This window comes from Anarhichas minor, unplaced genomic scaffold, assembly GCF_050575085.1.
Source record: "Anarhichas minor isolate MPS153535 unplaced genomic scaffold, ASM5057508v1 ptg000042l, whole genome shotgun sequence".
NCBI classification, from domain to species: Eukaryota; Metazoa; Chordata; class Actinopteri; order Perciformes; family Anarhichadidae; genus Anarhichas; species Anarhichas minor.
Genome location: NW_027466488.1, coordinates 1,508,032 through 1,528,768, shown reverse-complemented (window position 1 = coordinate 1,528,768; position 20,737 = coordinate 1,508,032). Strand labels below are relative to the sequence as shown.

The 20,737-nt window shown below is 40.6% G+C and overlaps 1 protein-coding gene across 1 annotated transcript in view; it reads left to right on the top strand.

Moving 5' to 3' along the window:
- The first annotated feature begins 3,231 nt into the window (after positions 1-3,231).
- Positions 3,232-20,737, top strand: part of pde3b (phosphodiesterase 3B) — a 40,853-nt gene continuing 23,347 nt past the window's right edge. Inside the window, exon 1 of the mRNA XM_076109734.1 lies at positions 3,232-4,268. Coding sequence (XP_075965849.1) covers positions 3,381-4,268 — 888 coding nt within the window. The 5' untranslated portion in view covers positions 3,232-3,380. The remainder of the gene's footprint in view (positions 4,269-20,737) is intronic.

Genomic DNA, 20,737 nt, shown 5'->3' with positions numbered 1-20,737 from the left:
TCAAACGCGAATGTAAAATGAACCCCAAACGTCACAGACATGAGAAACAAGACTGTCGCCAATGATGGGTGGATGGTATTGAAGACGTTTCGCAATAAAGCTAAATTAAGACTAAGTAAATGCTATAATGAATTGGGCACTAAACACGAGGGACGGACGCCATAAACTATTGTCTGAAATTCTTGTATTTTTAGGTGCAAGTGTCACTCAGGTATTACAGGTAACTGCCCTTTCATATAAAAAAAAAATAAACAATGAATAATGATTATTGCAACAGTGATGTATTTCCTGTAAACACTTTAAGAAAGAGACAAAGTATACTTTCAAAAGAATTGTACAGCTAGTTGTAATGTTGTACAATCATGTATTACCAAGTTTTCAGTATCTGTATGCAGCACCCTCCAGTGGAAGCTTAGTCTTAGTGATACAGTGAATGCACGGGAACTTGAATGAACCGTATGTCGTTCATTAAGTCACTATCGTCCACTCTTTAACTACAAATTGACAGCAATGCAACAATCCATGGCCAAAGGCCCTAAGCAAACATCATACAAATATAATTATGATTTTTCACTTCTTTTACTTTTATATCAAACCTTATAAAATAGCACAGAAACATTGTTTTGACAAATCAATTTTTTATATGAAAGGTTAATACGTGATTAAGTGTAGTTATGTTATCATCTTATTATTGCTATCAACAAATCCCATTTAAAGACCAAAACCAGCAATTAATTAATCTCATTAATAAGAACTGCCAGTGCAAAAAAAAAAAAAAACATGTTCATCATAATGAAATAATAGGTTTTGTATATTGTCTGTGGAATAGTTTTTTGAGGACCATGAAGTTTTATGGCACGGAGGACTAAACTGCATCAGGCTGTTGCTACACAAACAATACTCATTAGTTTAACAGTATTGTATGGCTGCAAACACTACAATATACTCCAATAATTCTAACACATGCAAGTGTTTACATAGGCATACATCTTTAAATTGCAGTTTTTATGATAAGGAGGGTTTATGGTTCAAGTCAAGAGCAAAGTACTTGTTTACATTACACTACAGAACCTTGTCAGACAAAGAGCAATGGCAAAACACATGCTGCTATCTACTCTGCTTGCTGGGATTCTCATTTATTAACTTAGTTAAAAATATCCTGTTCTGTTGGCATGGTTTCTCTTAGGCCACACAGTTCCTATTGTACCAGATCATTCAGATTACAGGAAGGAATACAATTATTAATTATAGGAAAAATATATAACAGGTTACTGATGAAAAATTTCATAGAATATTAACACAAAAAATGTTGTCATGGTGGTATGCAGAATACAAGCATTGAGTTGAGACCAACCTGAGCTCTCCAAACGGCATCGTCATACCGGTTACGGAACAAAAGGAGAGGCAAAAGACAAGCATGGGCCTATATTTAATTTACACAAGTGTATTCAGTGTTAAAAGGCAGCATTGTTCACCCCACTGACAACAAACTCAACCAACAGTAACTGAGTGGGAGTAAAGCTTAGAATAATGTCATCAGATCTTTACTTTTCAGAAACATCTGATGACATGTCTTTATATACAGTCTTTGTGACATGGGCTCATATAACCTTTATTTGATATATTACATCTGACCCAGCTACATCTGGAAATCAGAAAATGTGCAATCCACATGGTACAGTCACAGTGTCTTTTACGGTCTGAGACAACTGGGCCCAAGCTACGTAAAGTGAAAACTTTTTTATTTCCTCAAGGTTGATAAATTATCAGTATAAATGTGTGCGTGTGTATGTCTGTGTTTGTTTTCTGTGGGATAGATGCAGGATTTGTCAGTTTCTCGTGGGGGGTTGAGGGTTCTTTCTCTTATCTTTTGTTGTTTTTTGTTCTCTTCTTTTCTTGTACTTTCTTCCTCTGTCCATTATTCGTTGCTGCATACATTTTAATCTTTACCGTACTCAAATGTGCTATTGATAAAACTGCCCTGCCTTTCCATAGACCTTTTTACACAGATATTTTTAACTTATCAGCAGAGACACAGGTGTAACTAATAAAGACGGCCCTGTTCTATTCAACGGCTCAATGCAATGGCGTGCAGTCATCGTTATCACCCTGCCCTGTTGTGACATTACAAACTTTCTGCTGTGAAAATGGCTAAAAACTGTTTGTGTCAGCTAAAACTGGTCAGTCTGTAATCACTCTGCTGTTGTATTTGTTTAAGTCTATATGACCTGGACCATATAATAATTACAGTTACGTGAAATAAGGGACAGGTCTTTCGTTTTAGGGTGAGAACTTGTTTGATTAGTTCACGTGGGTCAATACGTTCAGTCAATCGAGTCTTGTTGTCTATCATGTTCACAGAATGTTCTTCTAAGTTTAGGATGTCAACAAGCTAGTTTACCTTCGTGGAAAGCCTTTATGTATTTAGCGTTAGCTAACTATAGCCGATAGCATCCAGGTGGGGCTTCTTTTTTTTTGCCAGTCATAAACATTAACTTTGATTCGGAAACAATGTTCAACTACATATTTATTAAACGTTAACTATCTGACCACTACTCAACAGCTACCACCGCTTACATTGTTTTTCTGATCAGTGTGATCGACATTCGACTAAGGCTAAGCGAACCAGGCGAAGCAAACGATCCCAGAGCAACTTGATGCAGCGTGGCGACACCGACCAAAAGACCAATTATTTTTATGACGTAGGCTATTACTTTCGTTATACAATTTAAGTGGACTTTGGCCAAGCCAATTCAAATTATATGCGAGAGCTTGAGTCGTTAGAAGCATCCAAAAATGTAACAAACTCTGTAACATTCGGCTAAATTCACTCATTAATTTATGTATTTGTTTTTCTTTTTTATATGGACTCATGTGTCTGAAAATAAAGTTGAATATACGTGTCTATTTTGAACAAGTGATATAGAAATTGTGTAGAGATAAGATCGAGTCTAAAAACACATTTCAAATCAATAATAAAGTATTTCCTGCAAGGAATATCTGAAACAGTTAAACTAGGATAGGGGAGTGAAACTATTGAAAAGTTTCTTTATTCTCTAAATGGGAGCATTTTTTAAAGTTTTGTATTTAACTGCAACCCCTGAGTATATTGATTACGTTATAATAATGATGCCGCCCAGGATTACTTGAACGCTCCACAGTACAAAGCCCTGACCGGTCTAAGTGGTGGCCTCTAGGTGGCGACAGAGAGCCCCTTTTCTGTAAAAACAACATCTCACCTTCTTTCTTTAGTCCGAGTGCTGGAGCACGTTTGAGTGACCATGGAGTGCATTCGCTGTCATGTAGTTCAGCGTTAACACGGCGTGAATATTGGAAGAGGGGGACTTTTTGCGTGGAATACGAGGAGCCACAGTCGAGCCATGGCTGCACGGGAGGAAGGAGAGCTTTTGCACAGTAAAACAAGGCACCACGACGGAACTGGAAGTGTAAACAGCTCAGAGGGCTTCAGGAACGGCTATGTGAAGAGCTGCGTCACCCCTCTCAAACAGGACCATCCGAGGGGTTTTTTGTTGAACGTGTGCAGGTTTTGCAACGAAGACATTCTTAATTCAAAACTGTTAAAGGTCTCTGCCCTTTACGTCGGCGCGTTCGTAGCCCTCGCGGTTTCTTTCCTCATTTCTAGGAGCTTGCAAAGTGACTCGCTTTGGGATTTGCGGACTTTTTTGTCGGGCTTCTCCCAGTCCATCAGTCCTTTATTCAGCATAGGATGTGCTTTCTTCTTTTTAACGTTTTACCTGCGGAGGAAAAAGAGGGAGAGCGGTAAATGTTGGCTCGTGTCACTGCCAGCATCGTGTTACCTCGGGGATTTTTTGGTTTTGCGGTTTTTGCAATGGGGAGAGGACCAACACCAGATGCAAATGGTGGGCAGGTTGTTATTCGTGTTGGGATGTGTGGGTCTGCTCACCCTGATCCCCACTCTGAAACTCAAACACAGTGTTCTCATACTGGTTTTTGCCAGCGTTGTGTGGCTGGTTTCTTTCACAAGTTTGAGCGGTCTGCCCGCACTCATCAGACCGCTCTTCGCCTGCTTCGCCGGGGTCTCGGGCTCCCTGCTGGGGCTCTGTTTTGACCGTTACTACCCGTCGAGGGAAGCACCGAGTGGGGTTTCCTCCACGGAGGAAAAGGTCCCGGTGATCAGACCTAGGAGAAGGTCCAGTTGCGTCTCACTCGGGGAAACGTCGACCAGCTATTATGGCAGTTGTAAAATGCCCCGCAGACCTTCCTTACCCTGTATATCCAGAGAACAGGTATGTATTCCCCTGCAGGACCACGTCTGTTGTTATTGTTCACAAATACCCCCCCCCAATCATCCACAGCTACCCAGGCACACATGTGCATCAGAGGAGGGAAACGCACAATCTCATGTCATGAAAAAACCCACAAAGTGAATCCAACTACTGACCAACAAAAGAAAACATTGAACCAAATAATTAGATTTGCAATAGGTGACTTTGTGTTCAAGTTTAAAGTACTGTTCCAGGTAGCAGGCAAACTAACATTGTGTTTTGCAGTGTTATTGCATGGGCCCTAAATGCCGAGCAAGGGCTTTGCATTTCAGCCAATTATTTAAAAAGTGTCTTTTACAGCCTATGGATACTTATAATTAACATTCAGCATCCTATTGTGTGCAATCTTCTTGTCTACATCACTTCATAGCATCCATCATTTTGAGCATATATGTATTTTTGTGGGGAATATTTTCATTTGAAAGTTTATATACCAGATAATCACCTACATCAGGCTGGGAGAATAACAACACAGCCAGCAGCATAGCAAGTGATGTGGCCTACGGTCCCACCTGACTAGCAGTCAACAAAACAAAATGATGGCGAGCACACGCAGGGATTATCCAGTGTTTACGGTCCACATTCAGCGTGTGTTTCCTCATCTTTTTGTTTGCTTGTGTACACAAGCTGTATAAAGTCTGCTTGCAGGTCCACCGCAAAATGGTGCTCCCTTCTACTTTGCATTAGTTTTGTAAACCAATACACCGATATTGCGTGATGTCCATTCTCAATGAAGACTATCGTGTTGCATCCAATATGTTGTGGACACAAAGCTGCTGCTGCAAGTTGCTGACTTAATTCGTGTGTAAATAAATGCCGACATTATTGTCGGCATTTATTTCTTTCTAAAAAACAAAACATTTCTTTCGTGGAAGCCAAGCCGTCTGCTCACACACACATTGCTTTTGTGTCCTTCACACTTTGTTAGAAATGATCAGAGAACTAAAAAATGTATATCCATCAGTTTGTCTCGGTTGTTCTATTTCCAGCAGTTGTTTTTCCACCTTATTGTGTTTTAGGCTGTTAGCAGATTAGTCACATTGAGTTAGGCCTCAGTGACTGAAACAGAACAAAACAGGTTGGATCATTCAAGACAAACACAATTTCACCGTTTGCTTTATCCTATGAATCATTGTTCTGTTATTACATATTTACAATTTCATTTAAATGAAAATGAGCTAAAAGTAAACAGTATATATATGGAGGCTGTTCTATCTTAAAGTAAGTTTTCGTGATGAGGGTCTCAGCTCCAACATTTGCCCACCTTTTCATTTGGAAGACAAAGTTATTGACTTGAACTTAAGATGAGGTGTTTTTGAAACCACCGTATGTTGATCCAAGTTGTTTGCAGAAGATTTGTGATTGTAAACAACTAAGAAAGCATTGTGTATTAGTAAAAACAAGAGTATTCCCATTCCACATTTATGTTTCACTCAATAGACAATCAGTGTAGTACAGTGTTGACATATTCAGCGACTGGGAATCCAGAACTTGAAACTGAGTAAGACTGAATTGTCTCTTTAGATATGTACAGCATGCGGTGCACTTAAAGTACTAACCTTAGCACTGTCAGTTGAAGCATTGAAAGTTGAAACAGGACATTGTTTTTTGTTATTTGATCAAACAAACCATGTTTTTCTTTAATTGGTATTCCTTTTTCTTAAATTGCTACATTGTCTGCTTCAGTTACCTTGTTGTTTGCCTGCTCCAAAAAAATCACATAAATGTACACCGTAGACAGACAAAAACAATAACAAAAAAAACCAAAATAATGTAGTGGTTAAGAGGTTATTGATTGTGTTATTATCAATTGAATATCTGACATGCATCACAAACTATATTGAGGAAAAAGATAACTAAAATTGCGAGCATATGTTGCGGCCTGCGTCGTCATCATGCTGTCCTTAAAAAAACGTGTTAAAAACCCTTACGTCAAAGTTGTGAATGTTTGGGTGAGTGTGTGTCTCTATCTGTAGGTGTCCTTCTCTTGATGTGGCTTACTGGCAACCTGTCTGACGTGTTGTGCCCACTGCATGCTGGGATAGATCTTACTTAATGGGGCGGCCTTGCAATGCCCTACAATTATTGTAGGTAAGAGCGATTGCTGATGCTCTTGGATCTCGTTTTGAATTGTAGCTACTGGTGGCACCGAGCTTTTCCTTTCCTGGGTTTGATAATCTGGTAATCTAGTCAGTGAAGAAGAACCGTAAACTGAGCATTAGAAATGATCTTTTGTGATATAAGTTAATGAGAGCGCTTCTGCGTCAGAGGCCGGCAAAAAGAGGCAGAAAGACAGGCCTGGAAAGGAGTCACTAAGGGTTCACTGGTGATGTCAAACGTGTTCTACATCTTCACACACATTTTGCACCCCCCCCCCCCCCCCCCGGAGACACAATGTGGGAACTAACTCTTGAAACGAAGTAAACTAGATATTAAGAAAATGTTTCTTTCACAAGAGTTTAAACAAAAACATTGTCATCATTTTTTTAGATTAGCCTCAGCCTTTTTGATGATTCATCATGTCACACCATGGCTATGGTTCACTGCCAGGTGCTTCTTAAAATGGCATAGCAGGACACCCCAAACAAATATGCTGTGAACAGTTTGACCAACATCCTTCAATCATGTGGATTATATATTGTACTGCAGGTAACTACAGCAACAGTACTTTGTCTGGTGCAAAGGTCCTAACCAGGAGGTAAACCCACGACCATAAATACTTTTAAACATGACTTTGTTTTGTGTTGTGGTAAATGAGCGGGCAATACGCTCTGAGTCCTAATATAGAACATAATGGCATTACGTTTTATTGCCTCCACTGCATCTGTTGATTTCATATATTATGACACGTCTTGTGCATTAATACAAACACTTGAAGATATTTGCAGTAGTTGCTTTATTACTGTGAGACATTTTGTATTCACGTATATAAACTATCTTGATGTGTTCTTCACAAGCACTCACATTAATGTGGGTGCAGACTTTGTGCAAGTGGACACCGTCATGAATAATCAAACTGAAAGTGCTGCTTCTGACGATGCGCCCAGTGGCCTGAGAGACGGCAGGGCCAGCGTTGTGCCACCAGACACCTGTGGTTGTTTGTGTCCAGCTTGTCACTAGTCGTGCACATGAAGGATTTAAAGAGCTGTGAAGCCGTAATACCCGAGTGACACTTGCACCTAAAAATACAAGAATTTCAGACAATAGTTTATGGCGTCCGTCCCTCTTTTTTTAATAATCCGTGAATCCGATCTGCGAGTTCAAATGGAGGACACACGTGTGTGAATATTTTTATAAACATTCAAGGTTTCTGATGTTTTGTCCCAACATTTTCTTCACCTTCACTTCTCATAGAAAGCTTGGATGGGCCACCTAAAGTTATTAGTTGGTATTGCAAACAGCAGAAGTTCATTCACAGTTGGTAATTGTGTGTTTAGACGAAGCTCTTCTATGTTTAGGCTGAGATTGTGACCGTTCTTTGTAAAACTTTGTAAAAGACGTTTTGCTTAAAACTAAATGACAGAAAAACGTACAGAGTTGAATCGGTGTATATAGTGGACATGCACCGATACTCACAAGCACATATTTGATCGACAAAAATATAGTTTCTCTCCAGCCCGTCAAAGCTTCCATCGTTTGTTTTAGTTTTATCACAAGCGTTTCAACAGCTACATTTGAAAAGGCTGACTTTACAAATGATTGTTACATGTGACCACCAATACCAACTAGCTTCATCGATCACCTAAGTCCAGCTGTCAGGTGGCACACATTTCACCAGACTATTTACAGTTTCAACATATTCTTTAGATATTTTTTAACGTCAAGATGATGTAAGTAGGACGTTGTTAGGTAACCAATCAAGCAATATTTATTATTATTTGAAAGTATTAGTTTTCGCTAAAATGATTTTTGAATTACTGTAATCTTCTTTTTTACTAATGCAAGCCATAGCGTTATTTCAACTATAGCGTGGTCTGTCAGTGACTCATACAGGAACGTTTTCTTTGATGCCGTCACCGTGGCTTTAAAGCATATTTTGACAGCATCATCTTTGATAAAATACTTTGTCATTTGCATATTCTAAGTACAATCGTGCTATTCGACGTGAACAAAAAGGCAAGAAGTTCAAACAAAAATGAGAATAAGTGTTTAGGATTTACAGACGTATTCATTTGAATGTCCTCTTATGGCCACATTATGATGAGTCAAAAGATTGCTCCACTTCTCTTAAAGGTCAACCTCCCAGTCCTCTTTGCTCGTACGCAGTGTTGCGTTAGAGTTCGGTGACGGTCTCTGTAGCCGAGCACGTCTTTTGATTGGAGGTGCGATCCTAAAATGTGTCACACTGACTAGAAAGGAAAACCCTTCACAGTTGGGTGTTTAGACTGCTCATTTAGAAATCCTGAAACGGGACAGAGGTTTCTGTCTGTAAAAGGTGCAAACATGATTTACACATGAAAACAGTTAGTTGTCTCATTTAGTCTTTTCCAGATTCAAGTAATGTTCGTTTTTGCTCTCATTTCAAGTCTCGGATAATGTTTTTTGGCACAGTAACTCTAAACCTCTTGCACAACCAAAGCTTTATGGATTGGCTGCAAGTGCCAGGGGTTAGGCACACTGAGTCCTAGATTTATTGCATTAACAAGCTCCACTGTATTGTGCTAAATTATTCTTCAATAGGAGACCCAAAATAAGTCCGTCAATCATGTCACACAGGTCACAAATTAAGACCCACGATTTGAGAAAAATGTTCACAAATTCTCTGCTGCATATTTGGGTCGTAGGAATCCAAAACAACGATTAAATCCTCCAACCTGAATGGCAGCTTGTTCCTCCCCGAAATGTTGTCGGCAAGTGTCTCTGAGACCCAGTTAGTTTTTAGTAGATAAAGTGGAGATCATATTTTTTTTTTTTAAGTAGGATTATTGTATTTTTGGGCTTTCATGGCAGAAATCTAAAAGCTATATTTCATCAGTGAGACCTGAGAGGCAGTCCTGGCAGCGCAATGTACAATTCTGGGAGAAGGCCCTCTTTCTGTGTGGTTCCTTACCACTCCACGGGGGCAGGCAGGGGTAAATAATACACTTAACTACCCCCCCCCCTCCATCCAGACAAGAGCAGAGACGCACGCAGGCTGCAGAGAGAAAGGTTGGAAGGGAGAGCGGTGAAAACGCAGAGCAGCTCTCAGCTGTCACGTTCGCTTGCTGTAAAGCCATGTGGCATGATATAACATTGACGTCACAACCCAGTGACGTACCGCAGGGTGATTGCAAAGAAGAAGAAGAAAAAAAAAAAAGCCAAGTCTTATTAATCGCCCTGTAGATTATAGTGTCTGCCTCCAGCAGTGATGAGAAAGGGAGAAATTGTCCGTCTTGCGAACGGTGTGCAATAGAAAGAGTCTGTAGGAGGAAAAAGTTGCCACCGAAAACCCCCCCACTCTGCTTATTCATCCAGAAATCAGACCAAGCTACAGGCTTCTTGAGTATTTCACAATATCACTTTTTCCTTTTTTTATAATTTGACATTTTTGTCTGAATGTATACAGGCCGTCACTATTGGTGTGAGTGCATTGAACTAGTTCTGTAATGTTCACATCTAATGAATAAACCCTCCATCAGTATCATAGAAGCACAGACCAAGTCATCTGGGTCAAATTTAATGGTTTCAAATCGAATAGATTTGTGATTCATAAAAAATACTAATGAGGTTATTTGTGTTGTCACTGGTCTAATGAGATCAAATGATATTGTAGCCAAAGTAGTGTTCATACTGTTTGCATCCTCTGCCCCTTCGTGAGTATTCTCTGTGGAGATGAAAGCCTCTGTGAGGGGAACTGTCTGCCAGCTCCTTTGCCTTTTGCTTCACTGTCATCAAAACTAAACTGTCTGAACGACGTGTGTTAAATTCAAGATGAGTTGCGTGTGCTGAAACAATCGCTCAGTTTTGTTTCCAGTATACTTTAAATCCTCCACATGCTGGTTATGTTCTATATAAATAAGTCCATCTTGCTTAAAGGTATAAAAGATAACCACATTAAACCTTGCTGAGCATGCTGGGACACCTGCGTGCTCAGAATGCGTCATAAACGCCACAATCTAATTGTCTTCATGTTTTCTTTGCACTTATAAAAAAAAAAAAAAAAAGAAGTAAGATTGAGCTCAACCTAATTTGTTCTTTTTATACTTGTTTATATAACTTAAGTTGGAATAGACTGTAGCTTTGAATGACTGTGCTGATGGAGAAGAAATGCATTGTCTTAAAATATAGGCCATTAAATGTTGCAAGAAAGGTTCTGTGTGTTTTTAGTTTTATTTTAAGGAAGCTTAAATGTAGATATTAATGTTTCTCTCACTCCATGTGAACATACAACAGCTTTAAAGTACGAAGCCCTGTGTGGTATCCACAGTTTAATTTATAAGAGAAGATGAATATAAATATGGAAATGTATATCTAGTGAACGTGTTGTTGATGTTGTCTTTGAGCTGATTGTTATAATACAAATCTATTTGATGAAATGTGAAACCGAGCTGTTGTTGAGCTGAGGCAGAGTGACGTGTGAAGTTAACCTCCGTGTTCAGGAGCTTGTGTTACAGTCGCAATATCAAGGCCGAGATGTCCCAATTCATCGCTTAGCAACTCCTCACTGATGCCACTTTGTTAGTAAGTAAACATTTAAGCATTTAAGAATGTTGCCTATATGTGTGATGGAGTCTTTTTTTTTTGAATGTATATAATTTAATACAATTAGTTTTGTTGTTACCCTGATGGGCTTCTGTGAATAATATAAACGTCACAACTCGTTTGCGTAGCTGCTTTTAATTCTTCGGTACAAAGGGTTAAGCTGTGTGTGTGTGTGTGTGTGTGTGTGTGTGTGTGTGTGTGTGTGTGTGTGTGTGTGTGTGTGTGTGTGTGTGTGTGTGTGTGTGTGTGTGTGTGTGTGTGTGTGTGTGTGTGTGTGTGTGTGTGTGTGTGTGTGTGTGTGTGTGTGTGTGTGGCTGACTGCAGAGTGAAACAGGATGCAGCGGCTGCATTGTCAGCCTGCTGGTGTGAGTGCAAACAGATGAGGAAATGCTGGAGCGGGTACTCCAAAACCCGGGTTACCCTGGAAACGGTTTGCGTCACGATCACCAGCAATTAGCTTGCCGCTCTTTAGTTTTCATGATAGGTCTGCCAGAGCTTAGCCGTAATGACTCTGGTGTCTGAAGAGCAAATATTCACACACGGTTTTATTTTGTCTCTCTTGTCATTATTGTTTGAGGACATAGTTCGGGTTATGGCTCGTTTGGAAATGCGTATAAAGAGCTGTGCAGCTCTCCCCCTCTTTCTTATCTTCCTCTAATGAGCCTTGATGTGATGTCCTGACCTCGTCTATCTGCTCGTGTTATTGTGCACAAAGCTTCTTCGTGGCTGAGTTCTTGTTTTGTTTGGGCTCAGAATGTTGGACTAGAGAGGGGGGGGGGGGGTGCCGAGCCATCAACTAAGTTTGGGCTAATTAGACCCCCCCCCCCCCACACACACACACACACACCTGCAACTATTGTATCAGCCTCCCATACTTTGCTTGTTTCCACTACATGAACAAACTGCAAATATAGAAGATTACTAATGAGAACACTAATGTTCCTCGCACTGCTGGCTTCATTTGCAACACAATCAAACTTATTTATTTTTTTTTTTGTAGTTTAGGAGACCGAGGAGTTTTCTTTACTGCGCAGCTCGTCTCAAAGAGTTTGGATCACACCACAAGGTTCCCAACAATGCAAATATTTCAGGTGGCTGAGCTTTTAAGTTCAGGATGAGGTTGTTGAACCTCGCATGTGTTGACTGTTGGTTCAGTCCGTGACATGGGGGGGGGGGGGGGGGGGGGGGGGTTAGTAAAATTAGACATCTATGCCATAGACGGTGTGAGCACATATGTAAATTGTTGCTGTGGGAATTTAAGCACAAGGGGAGGGATGTAGTATATTTAAGTTTGATTTAAGTGAGTGCACACCAGAGGTTTTACTGGCTGGTAATAGCCTCCAGACGACTTTGTTGACATAACATCATCTTTTCCTTCAATGTTCTTAAAGCTTTACGTGATCATTTGAAGGCACGGTTGGACTAGAGGGATTCCAGCGTTTTGTGGCACCGAGAATGCATACAATTGTGATTTTCGGCATTGCATTCTCATCCAAACATTGCACAGCAATCTCGCCGAAAATTGTACTCACTTTCTCCCTCTACTTTTCTCTCCCTCGCTTCATTCTCTCTATCTCTGTCTCTCAGTTCTCTCTGTCGTTCTCTGTGCGCCTCTTTTGAAAACGGTGTCAGCGCTGCTGCTTTTACACCAAAAGGCTGTTGCTAAGTGACGGTTGACGTCAGCCACAGCTACAGAGGAGGGCTTGTGTGTGTTTAGCAGCTGAGGGCAGATCCCACTGAAAAGGGCAAAACTGAGAAGCTCTATTAGTCACTGCAATGAAAACCCCAACTTCAACCAACAGGATCGCCATTTCCAATAACTGCACAATTTATTCTGAGCGACTTATGGTAAAAGTAAATCTTTCAAAGTGGAATGGTGAGGTTTAAGCAAAAATAAATAATATTTATATATATATATATATATATATACATTGGAGAAACTGATCTCGGCCAATCCCCACCCCCTTTTCTTCACTTTTTCTTTATTCTGTCGCTGTCTCCTTTTCTTTCTCCCTTTAACCCCCGTCCGCCCCTCCCCCAACACACAGGCACACGCACACACACACACACACACGCACACACACACACACACAGCCTCAAATGCCAGACACCCCTCCTCCCCTTCCCCTAACATAATGTAAGTAAGATTTTGTAGATAGATTTAGTGTCTGACGAAATGCTCTGACTCTGAGCCTCAGTGTGATTCCTCCCCCATCCGGCCAAGGTTGCTCTTGATCTGCTCGCCATTGTTCCCAGGGACCTGTATCACCCCCCCCCCCCCCCCCCCCCCCCCTCCATTCTCTCTCCTGCGACAGCACACGAAATTTGACCCGTTGAAGTGGACCGAACAAAAAGCTTATCTACATTTGAGGTTAAAATAGAAGTGCACGTCTTCCTTGAAGCATTGTTTTTAGTTCTCACTTTTGCAAGAATTTATTTCTGTTGCAGTTTGACACGTGTTTTGTCTGCGTCAAAGCTACAATACCGAACCAAAAATAATTAGCTTATGCTTGCTTGACACACACGAGACAGTATCTTTGTTTTTAATGTGAGAAAGGTTAGAGAGCAGTGACGCAGTAATCTACCAGGTTTACAGTAGAAGATGGCTGTTTTTTTTTTTTTTTATGGCTGATGCAGGCTGCTGCTGGAGATAAACCAGCACCAGCAGGACTGGGTGGGTGGGTGGTGGGGCTGAGATAGGTGTTTGCGGCAGTCATATGGAGCTCACTGATGACAGAACAAGTGAGCGGAGGGCACAGGGTTCTAATCGCACACTCCCTCTGCAGCTGATGCACACTGTGCCTCTCAGATACAGTCAGAGCTGCTAGGACCGCCCCACACAGTTTGCTCCCCGGGAAGGTCCTCTCATGATGTGCTCATAAGAACCTTTGAAGAGTGATGTTAAGGGATCAAGGTCCGATGGGCAGTGGTTTCATTACCATTTGTAATGAAATTGTAAGAGTGAAATTGTTGTTTGTCAAGACACTTAAACCCCCCCCTCCCCGCAGCTTCAGGCGCACATCTGTCACTCTGGAGTGATGCAAGCCAAAGATTTGTCTTGATATTCAATTAAGAGATGCTGCTTTCGTGTATTTATACACAATCAAAACATTGAACTCTTGTCTCTTGCTGATACTGATACATTCCGCAATGCATTGGATTGATTGCTGCAGTGCGACCCTATTTAGACCCTATAAATGTCGCTCACCTGTATCAAAGGATGGACTGGATGGACAGTGGACCTGCTGCCACATATCAACAGCAGGCACCCTAGCATGGCACCATTGATACGGGGCATTAGGCACCAGGTGCTCTGCTGCAGACACAAGTAGTTGGCGGGGGGGGGGTGGACATGTATTAAAGATGCAGTAACTAAAGCAGGTTGGTTGGTTGTACAAATAACAAAAACAGGCTTAAATCAAATTGAGGAGAGCCAAAGATGCAAAATGCAGCTGACATTTTCTAGGCTAGCTAGTTGGTGTGTTTCTTTTCTCCTTTTTTTTTTTTTTTACATATTTTTCTGTTCACAAAAGGAGGCTGAAAGGCTTGCTAAACATTTAGGCAGTTTCTTATATTTTTCACCCATCTATCGGAACAAGATACTTGGGTTGTAAACAATTCTAGTTCTATTACACAAGTATTTGAGCTGAAGAAAGACTTTGATACTTATTAATCTCAAGTATGCTTGAAAGAGCCACTCATAATCATCATACATTTCACCTGTTAATAAGTGTTTGATCACATGCATCAATAGTGTAGCTAATCACTGAAGATTGGCAATGCTAAAAAGAACAACGACTGTGCGGCCCTGCTGAAGGCTAAAAGTATCATAGAGGCCTGTTAAGCTATGTATTCAGCGACGATCATTTATCATGTTTGGGACACATTAATATGCTGTCCATGAAGATAATGCAGTGAAGTTAACTGTGTGTCATGGAACAAGCTTAAGGTCACATTCAGGCGACACAACTCTACAAAACAAACAGCACTGAAATGTTTTGTGGGAGTCCTTAAGTCTGCTTTGTGTTTCATGACACTGGACTGATTTCTCCGTCCAGTATTCAGTGAGTCGGATGCTTCATGACAATAACCTACAGTGGTGTAGATTCTTTCATTTCTAAATATAATTTTAAAGGAATTATGCCGATTGGTCTTTCACAAGGTGGAATGACATTTAAATAATTCTACGCACATGACGTGCAAGGCTAACAGAAAACGGCGTCAATGAAGAAAAAGGTGACGCCTGCACACTCACTCCATGCCGCTAAGGTTTGGAGCTTAGTTTATACTCTCCTTAGTGAAGCTGACGCAGGGCGCACACGCCAGAAAATGATGTAATCACAGCCTGCGCGATGGGTCCGCGAGTGTTCAGGCCGCTCGGTCGTGCACCTCTGAATTATCTAACTTGGCGCGCGCTGTGCGCACAATCACCTGAATGTCACAAATACTTCACTGATAGAAGCACTATTTATATGTCTAGGGACTATACAAAGAATCCCAATTCGTTTTTAGATGCTTTAGAAACAGGAGGTCTTAAAAATCTTCATTTTAATATATGTGTATATATATATATATATATACATATATTAGTGCTGGGCAAGTTAACGCGTTAATTTCGCGTTAACGCATTCATTAATTAATGCCGACAATTATTTTATCGCGCGTTAACGCATTTTTTAAATTTATTATATATATTTTTTTTTATTTAATTTTTTTTTTTATTTAAAGACAAGAGACATACATATACATAACAACAAGAGGATGACAAGAACAGTGGGATAAAAGCCAGCAAACATCCTATAGTCAGTAATTTTAGTGCACCTATATGCTGAAATTCACGGTAAACGCATTTAAACGGCACAGATCGGGAGCTAGCGAAGGACTTTGAAAGTTAGCGGAAAGATTAACGTGAGACAACATCCGGTTTCTTCAGACGAACATCCGGTTTTCAGAATAAGATGCCAACAAAGTATGAATTATATTCACATTAAGTATAAAACATGCTACCTGCATCTCGTGAACCAAATGTTGTTGCCCTTTTGTTCATATAGCAGTACTTTTAAAATAAAAGTGCGCAATACACTACTTTTGAATTCATTATTGAACTTTGCCATAACAATGCGATTAATCGCAAAAAATCCATGCGATTAATCGCGATTAAATATTTTAATCATTGCCCAGCACTAATATATATATTTGCCAGCCAAATCAAATTGTTACAGGATATTCAACCTTCGTTTCTATATTGTACCTTTAATACTTGACGTGTTTCTTTACAGGGCTTGTGCAAAGGCAATAAAGTCGTGAATATGAGATATGAGTTTCCAGTTAATTACAATCCCTCCTCAGCATTGGGGAGGTTGGTTTATGGCTTCTTGCCGGTTACACTCGTTGTCTTCTTGCTTATTCACAGGTCATTTTTGTTTGTGCGCCCTCTGACGTTTGAGGCTCGCGTTAGGGTGTGAAGCGCGAGTATAAACAAAGCTTAATATGTTTGTCAGGTCAGTATGGTTGAAAAGTGGAAACCACACCCATATTTATACATCATGCACAACAACAGGCTAACAAGCTCTGTGATGGCAGGTGTGGTTCATCCAAAATGCCCCGGGTGACATTAGGTCCAAAAAACAATACGCAATTAACAATTTAATAAAGTATATAAAGAAAAAAGAGAGTGATACGTGCAAAGGTCTCGTGTCTTTAATCCAAGGAAATTAACATTTTCTAGCTCTCCCTTTCTTTTGTTGTTGAACCTGACAATCACTGTTTTCAGACTATTGCTAATACAGAAGTTTTGCCCCTTTTTAGACTTGATATACTTTATTTATAAACAGGAGTGCTCTTTTTCAGTAATGCCACAGTGTTTTTATACCTAGAAATCTAAAGTCAAAGGACTGTATACTACACAAAACTTGGCAAACTGGGTACATGTAGGCCTCACCTTTGCTCGCCTTAACTCTGTTTAGTAAACCTACCTCGGGTTTGTTTGTATGACGTCGGCCAGAGTTCCAGTATTTATTCCATGTGGCATCTGTCTCGGGATGTAGGCAGACATCACCGAGCTCCGAGTTTATACCTACAGATGTAAAATGCTGATCTCTGGTGGTTTCAGCATCATTTTGTGATCCGCACTCTGTCAGCACTAGCTGCTGAGTCTGCTCGTTCTGATGATGGGATACCGAGGGGAGAAAAAACTCAAAGACCCCAGTCTATTTGAAAGTAGCCTGTTTAAACCGTAAACTGCAAGACTCCTTTATGAGGAATTTTAGATTTAATACTTCAAACACCCACTTTTTAAAAAAACTACCCTTATATATTAGTCAACTTTAAAACATTTTCTATTCTGCCTTCATTTGTGACATTAGTCTTTAACTGCCATTTAGGATACATTTTGTATCCTAAATGGCAGTTTAGGATACAAAACTACACATATGTATGATTTCTGTTTGTTGAACACATCAATAGCAGAAGATAAGTATCTACAAATGAATTAGATATCTCAGTTGTTGAATTGGAGTCATGTGACTGTTGCGTCCTGTGATGAAGGTCACCCCCAAATAGCCTCTCTGGAATGCTTTTGTGCTAATTTGCAGAAATATCTATTGAATTCAAATATTGTTGATGCAATCTTTCTTAAAAGCAAGAAGACATGTGCGTTTCTTTGTCTGACTATTTCCAAGAATCTGACGCCAGAAAGAATGTTGAACGGATTTACAGCATCACTTTATGAAACTCGCTGTTTCGATCAGTACTTCTTGAACTCGACTGCTCGTCCTTACTTTGCACTCCTTAACTCTTTTCCAACAGCAGCGTCTCCGTGTTCGTCTCTTAGTGCATGCTTGCCTCATGGCAGTCTCACTCCATTATGTGTGCACTAAACACCAGGGACGCTACAGTGTGAAACACCCCACCCCTGTACCAAGCCAGGGTGGATTATTCTCATGAAACATCAACCTATTGCTTTTGTTACATTGCAAAGTTGCAACAAAATACATTTTGGGCCTCTCACAGTGTATGATTCAGTCCCTGACGTGTTACAGTGTTGCAAACTATCAGCACGGGGATGCTGTATGTCCACACATTGTTGTAAAAAGCGTTCGATTGTCTTGCCATACCAAGGGAAGCGGATTGGTGCACACTTGTGGGTGATTGCCTCACACTGAAAAAGGGCGTTTTGCCTGAAACATCTGCGTCGAATGGAATGCCAGAACTGCAGTACGGTCTTTGACATTTTAGCTATCAAAAATATTCCGAAGATCTAGAAATGTTTATATTTAAAAGGATTTAAATAGAGATCTATGAGACAAATCAAACATACTGTGCTTTCCAATACCCATACTTCCATATGATTTAGTATGCCGGAAAAAGGTTTTGTATGTCCCAGAACATAGTATGTCAAATGCAGAATGCCAAAAATACCAGGATGTCCTTCTAAATCCGGTCGCTTTTTGCAGTCTGCAAGCCAACATGCTTTTCTGGCTATTCTGACCCACAATCCTCTGCGCAGCTGATATATGAGCAAGAGGGTCAAACTTCAAGGTGCAATGTTATAAGGAAGTAGTGTGTTCCAATTGAATACATACTGCATGCAACAGTACGTACTTTGTAAGGGCAGCTGCAGTATGTACTAAAAGTAAAAAGACAAAGTATGCCATTTGAAATGTAGACTCAGTGTTTTTTTAAACACAGACCCTAAAGCTGCATTCTTGTATTTCTGGCCATTAGAGGGCGGAGGAAAGCCAGCTTACAGACACACAGCTTTGAGATATTCATTTAGCCTTATTGTCAGCAAACGGTGGCCTACTTACACATTCAGCAGACACAGAGCAACGTTATTATCTCATTTGGGTCATGTTCGGGCCATCTGATGTCCAAAATTCACTTTGCTTTTATCTCCGGTTTGGTCTCCACCAACTCCTGAGAAAAATGTTTGCGTATTGAGGTTGCTACGTGTTTCACTTTCTTCACCAGCTAGTCGCCAACTTTGTCTGCTGTCAGGCAGGTAGCTTTTTGACTGAAAACAGCTTCCTGCTGCTGCTACAGACGGGGATAGATGAGAGCGGGGAGCCACGGACTGAACCACACAGTAAATACTCGAATGTTAAACCAAAATATTGACCTAAAAGAGGCTAAAGGGCTCCATAGAGCTACAGAGCATAGTAATACTTCTCCCTGGACTCTTGTGTGTGTGTATGAGCCTAATGATTTACAGCCACTTATTTTATGATCTTATATCACTCACTAAAGTTTCTGTAGCCTATCGGACCTTGTAAAAATAACATCCAGCTACAATTGCCGTACAAGAAACCTTTGTAGCTGTGAGGCACTTACAAAAATACATGAAGGAGTCGCGTAGGATGCTGACCTGTACGTCTATGATCCAACCCAGGCCTTCACACCACCATCAGGAGGGCAGGAAAGGACAGGCGGCAACATGCCCTTTGTTTCTATGGAGCACACAAACAGACCCTCAGTATGAACTTGCCTAGAAGAGTGTATTGAATTTGGTTAAATTACCCTCAAAAATGTATAACCATAAGTAATTTGAGTGCAATCTCAAATAACTTTAACGACAAGTAGACAGACGTTGAGGCGCTCAAGAGCGGCCAGTTCCATATTGATTTTGACCTTTAATTTGACAAGTGTACAACTGTAAGCTTCTTAAGCTTTTTTTTTTTTTTTTCAACCTCAGCTTTTAAAGGCAGCTTTGTGAATTTGATACGTAAAGTAGAAATAAGAAGCTGCCGAGAGCCAGCGTTGCTCACTTGATTGTAAATGATTTACTTAACACACAATTTCCGTCTCTTCTCGCTGCTCTTTGTGTCTGTGTCTCACTCTCTCTACTTCCCTGTGAACTCCTCCTCCCGCTGCTCGCCTCTGATGGATGGCGTTTGTGTTCACATGCTTGTTATTGGCCAGAGCTCCAGGGCACAGGCGTTAGGTTGTGTTTATGAGAGGAGCTCGCACTGATTCCATGATAAAACCAGATGTTCCCTTACAAGGCTTCGAGCCTCCCTCATCTAGCTCTCATGTCCATATCAGGTATAACCTTCCTGTTGTACTCAGGTCTCCCTGCCTCCAAACTACAGCTTGGTCTTGGGCTCCACAGTGGTCAAAAAAGGTTGCGTGTGAAGGACATACATGACATGTTTGCATTTGGATAGAAGGAAACAGTCTAAGGTAGAATATGCTGAGAATATGGACCATTTGTTTGGCAACAATTACAACAACTTACTAATAAAAAAATGCAAAATATGACATTGATCTAAAGAAAAGGAAAGTGTAGCTTATTCTCACATTTGAAAAGTTGGAGCCTCAGAGTGTGCAGCATCTTTGCTTGATAAATTACTTAACCACTCAATCAATTTTCTAAATTGTTGTCCATTCATTTTCCGTTAATCCACTAATCGCTTCAGCGCTGAATTATACATAAATGAACAGCCTGTCCAAAATGTCCCTAGCTGTCTTTTTAAATGAATGCTCGGTACAAATAAACATGTGGTGCAGCTGCCATACCCAGTTAGCATACATAATGTTAACCGCCATTCAATTACTGCCGATCTGATCCACGATAACATGCAAAAGGCCTATCCGATGCCAAAACACCAGACAGGAGGTTGTTCTATTAAGAGGAGAAGAAACGTACAACTCAGGAAAGTTACCACAGTGGCATCATTTAATCCAGCCAGTGTAGTGTGTAGCTATATGACATATTGCATTGTTGTAAAAGCTGAGCCAGGTTCAGCGTT